This window comes from Sinocyclocheilus rhinocerous, unplaced genomic scaffold, assembly GCF_001515625.1.
Source record: "Sinocyclocheilus rhinocerous isolate Xijiao unplaced genomic scaffold, SAMN03320098_v1.1 scaffold284, whole genome shotgun sequence".
NCBI classification, from domain to species: domain Eukaryota; kingdom Metazoa; phylum Chordata; class Actinopteri; order Cypriniformes; family Cyprinidae; genus Sinocyclocheilus; species Sinocyclocheilus rhinocerous.
This window is the reverse complement of record NW_015628031.1, coordinates 317,457-322,573: the sequence shown is the minus strand read 5'-3', so window position 1 is coordinate 322,573 and position 5,117 is coordinate 317,457. Positions and strand designations below refer to the sequence as shown.

The 5,117-nt window shown below is 41.1% G+C and overlaps 1 protein-coding gene across 3 annotated transcripts in view; it reads left to right on the top strand.

Moving 5' to 3' along the window:
• The window catches only part of LOC107737155 (alpha-2,8-sialyltransferase 8E-like), a 16,080-nt gene extending 14,955 nt beyond the window's left edge, over positions 1 to 1,125 (top strand). For all 3 annotated transcript variants that reach the window (XM_016548593.1, XM_016548592.1, XM_016548594.1), the window contains one exon: positions 211 to 1,125. In XM_016548593.1, the coding sequence (XP_016404079.1) occupies positions 211 to 673 (463 nt within the window). In that variant the 3' untranslated portion in view covers positions 674 to 1,125. The remainder of the gene's footprint in view (positions 1 to 210) is intronic.
• The last annotated feature ends 3,992 nt before the right edge of the window (positions 1,126 to 5,117 follow it).

Below are 5,117 nucleotides of genomic sequence, written 5' to 3'. Positions count from 1 at the left end.
ATAATAAATAATATATTTTTAATACAATAATATTTTTATTAATATTATTATTATTACAGAATTAGCATTTTTATGCAAATATTATATATATTAAATATATTTTATGCAAAAATGCCTATGAATGCTAATGAAATCATTTAGCATGCATACAGTTTGCGTTCCTGTAACACAACCATTGAGACACTAATTTTCTCTCTCTATTTGGACCAGGTTTCAAAAGTTGGAGAAATGGAGAAAGCCATTTTACGACGTTCTGCAGAATTACAAGAACTCCTCGGTGGTTTTGCCGGCGTTCTATAACACACGGAACACCGACGTGTCGTTCCGCGTGAAGTACATGCTGGATGACTTCGAGTCGGCCCGCGGCGTGTTCTTCTTCCACCCGCAGTACCTGCTGAATGTGCAGCGCTTCTGGGCCGTGCAGGGCGTCCGCGCCAAACGCCTCAGCAGCGGCCTGATGCTGGTCACCGCCGCCATGGAGTTATGCGAAGAAGTACATCTCTACGGCTTCTGGGCGTTTCCCATGAACCCCTCTGGAATCTTCATAACGCACCACTACTATGACAACGTCAAGCCCCGCCCCGGTTTTCACGCCATGCCGTATGAGATCTTCAACTTCATGCATATGCATGCTCGCGGCATCGTGCACGTGCACACGGGCCCCTGCAGGTGAAACCGCCAAGCGTCTCTGCAATCTGATTGGTCCGTTTTGTAGAGCTCCTCCCATTCACTGGCGCTACGGAACTCAGACTTATGTGCGCAAATCACTGCCTTAAAGGCCAGGCGTTATATTACTATGTGCTTTTACAATATCGTGTCGGGACAGTTGCAAAATGGTACGTGTTTCCTGTTTGGTGATTTTCCGTAATGGTGTAGTATTTGTGTATCAGAGCAGATATCACGTTTTAAACTTTGTGAGGAGGTGCCAAACCAGGCGCGACACAATAAAGCGCAACAATCGGGTTCTGGAAGTAAAAATTCATTCATTTTCTCCATAGGAAATTGATTTTTAATGGTAAAACTTTTAAGACAGACTTGTTGTGAGCGCTGAGGTTATTAATCGATGGTAAATGCTTTTGTTGAAGCCATCTGTTCACATTAATTCAACTTATTTCTAAAATAATCATGTTTAAAGATGCTGTATGTCATTTTTTGACTACTAAAACAAAAATACCATGTTATAAACATGCTAAGTTCACGTGTTTCTCTGAAAAACAATGCTACGGCCAGTTATTCTACTTTGAAATGTGCGTTCCTTGTCAGAATGTCTGTTTTTGTTTTGGTCCGTGTGACTCCGCCCACTGCATGTTTACCCAATTGTATCTCAACATCCAGGGTTGCCAGTTGGCAGAAAACACAGCATGTTCCAGCCATGGAAGCCAGCAAACAAACTGGGTCAGAGATAGCAGAATCTACCCGGCCTAAAAAGCCTTGGCATCCATCTAAAATCTCTGACCAGAGGCATATTAAAACGCGGATAAATCAACTCATCAACTTACAGTGTAAGGCTCCTTGCCTACCATTGTCAGTTGTGCTCGTTCCTGTTAGGTGTCCACAATCTGGCAACCCGCATGAGCGTCCAGTTTGAAAAGGAGGTGGCGGGAGAAACAACTCTCTCCAGTATTTTGAATTTGGACTGCAGTACCCATTTCAACTGCTAGCTGTCAGTATTACATACTGCATCTTTAATATCTTCAAAGTTTATAATGTTGTGATTCGCCTTGTTGCTTTGGTTCATGGCTTCTACCGGCTTTAAAGAATTCATTTAAAAAAAAAATCCCTATGGGAAAAATGAATGCGAAAAATAATTCTGGAACTAATGCCATTGAAAAAGCAACAAATGAGATGTTCTATTTCTACAATGTTTATTTCTGCAGAGTAGCCCCACCCACAGTGGAATCTCATTGGTTGAAATCCTATCAGTTGTATATTAAACATAAAATATACATCACAGGCTGTTATTGTGTCATGTTGCGTCCGGCTAAGACAGATTAAGCCACTCCAAACATGGTTTAAGAGCAAGTTTACTGTTCATTAACAAGCACATCAGTGCATAAAAGTAGACTGAATTTGGCATTTCAAACGTTTATGTAGGCTAATACATGTTTAACGCACAGGTTCTGAAGTTATGTATGATAATTTACAAGGAAGTATAACTTTATGTAATCAAATCCAACACAGTTGTTTATGTCTTTCTCTCACACACAATCTGTGATTGAGGTTTTAGTGTCTTTTAAATCGACTGATCATGTTTATAATGCTGAACTTTATAAACTTTGTTTTCAGGTTGCTTGTATATGATATTGTGATAGCAATGTGACATTATCACTTTACCAAGAAATCGACTTTTTAAGATTCATCAAGATCCTGATTTCATGAAACTTGAAGACATCTTAAAGGCATCTATCTATCTATCTATCTATCATTACCATTTATTTCTTAAGTTGCACAAAAATATCTGGCACAGAATTGATCAGCTATTCTATTTTTTACTTTTTACTATTTATTAATTTAATATTCATATTTTTCATGCATTGTTTTTTTTTTGGTCCCGTCATTGTTTTGTTAACACAAATGTACAGTTATTTGTCAAGCTAATAAACCACACAGATCTGCTTCTAAGCTTTGTGATGCTCTTTAAAGTGAGTTTTATATTATATTATTTTTAGCGTCACAAACACAGAAGGGTTCTCTCTCTTTATGTCTGTCTCTCACAGATATCCAGAGTTGGTGTCTGGTGTTGAGCCAGCAGTAAATAATTAATCCGTTTCAGAGGTTAATTTGTGTTAATCAGACAAACATTATAGTTTGATTTCTTTGGAGTTCTTGGACACAGACACACAAACAGAATGAATTATGTTTTGTAGGTATAATTTCCAGAACTTAATTGGGGAACATGCTACAAGCTTCCATTCAATAATTCTGTGATGTAATTTCTTTGTTTTATTTATTGAAAAATAATTTTTTACAGTGGACAGTGGATTTATTCTAAACACGTAATTTATTAACCATTGCAGCATCTACAAAATATATAATTTTCCTTGTAATGAATTTCAGCAAGAATAGATTACCTAAAAATTAAAATTAATTATTCAGTCTCAGATAATTCAGATATATGAATCAGAGAACGAATTGTTCATTTGAATCGGTTCTTTTCAATGAACCACTTGGTTGGCTTACAAATCAGACTGGACACAAACAAGAGGGTAAGATGTAAGTATATTAGCTGGTCAGCTGACCCGTTTGTTGTCTTTACAAAAGACTGTTTAGTGAAGTGTGAATTATTTAACATATGGTGTGTGTTCTCTATATGTGTGTTCGCCCTAGTACTATGTGTGTATTATTCTACACCTTGCACCTTCTACAGAGGCACCATCGAGAGCATTCTGACAAGCTGCATCACTGTGTGGTATGGCGCCTGCAACGCGTCCTGCCGCAAGACACTTCAACGCATAGTGAGAGCAGCTGAGAAGATCGTTGGTGTCTCTCTACCCTCCCTCCAGGATATTTATGGAACCGAAGAATTGACAATAAAGCAGACTTGACTTGACTTGACTTGACTATGACAGCGCTCTGTCATATCGCTGGTCATGTCAGTGATAGTCAGACTACAGTATGTGTCCACAACAAGATATGTGCAAAATAAGTTGAGTAAAAAGAAAAAAAATGGTGAGTTATTTTCTGATGGTTTGATGGTTGATGGTTTGTTGTGGTACAGGGTCAGAACTGGAAATGTCCTACCTACAAACATAGGAAATCCTGAAACAAACACACACCATCCTTGTTTGTAATTTGTTGGCGTCTGAGGGAGGGAGAGATGAAAACGTGTGCATGCGAGTGGTGTGTTTGTGTGTGTGTGTGTAAATGAGCTGGTGTGTGTGTGTGTGTGTGTGTGTGATCCTGTATTATCAGATGATAGCTGTATCAGGTGTTCATAGTAATATAGCTAATGGCAGGAGTTAAAATGGCATGTTGTCTCAAGAGAATTTCGAATCGTTATTCACACACCACACTTCAGGATCAACAAAGACAAAACAATAATATAACATATTACAATATAAATATAACAAATAATATAAACATCTAAGTCATACTCCCACAAAAATTAGCATTAGCGTTAGTTTTCCTGTCAGTAATCCCGTTAGTAATCCTGTCAGTACAATTATGCATTTGTTTTGTATATCCCTGTGTGTGCATATATATAATTACTCATGGTGCAATATGAAATTGTCTATAGTGATTGGTAAATCAATACATATAAATACATAATGTCTGAAAATAACAGACCTATCAGTAATGTTTTGCAATGTAGGTGTCACGAATCCGGTCTATGAACTTCCATTCACTCTCCACCAGAGGTCACCCGCTCACTACATTGACTCTCACACTACACAGACTGTTACACATCACCCTGGACGGGGATCGCTTTTTGGTGTGTTTGGGCTGCATACACCACCACAGAACCTCCTGAGGTGGCGGCGTCCACTATTGGGTCTCCAGAGTTGGCGGCGGAAGCTGCAGAATTTCCTGAGGTAGTGGTGCTCGCTGCTGTGTTCCCCGAAGCGATGGCGCCTGCTGCAGTTTCTCCAGAGGTGGCAGCGCATGCTGCAGAACCTCCCGAAGCGGCGGTGCTCGCTTCAGCTCCTTGCGTGGAGGCTCGCTGCTGTGTTCCCCGAAGCGATGGTGCCCGCTGCAGTTTCTCCAGAGGTGGCGGCGCATGCTGCAGAACCTCCCGAAGCGGCGGTGCTCGCTTCAGCTCCTTGCGTGGAGGTGGCGCCCAGAAACGCACTTTCTACCTGTCATGTCAAGGTCGAAGGAACCTTTGCCAAACTCTCCCTGTATCCTGAGGGCACTACTGTAGAACCTCCAGAGGTGGCGGCACCCACTGCAGAACCTCCAGAGGTGTCAGTAGTACCCACCTGTGAACTCTCTGCCCGTCCTGTCACGGCTATGGAGGCCGTTTATGAATTCTCATCCTGCCCTGTCACGGCTATGGAGGCCTTTGTGAACTCTCTGCCGTCCTGGCACGGCTATGGAGGCCGTTTGTTAACTCTCTGCCCGTCCTGTCACGACTATGGAGGCCGTCTGTGAACTCTCTGCCCGTCCTGTCACGGCTA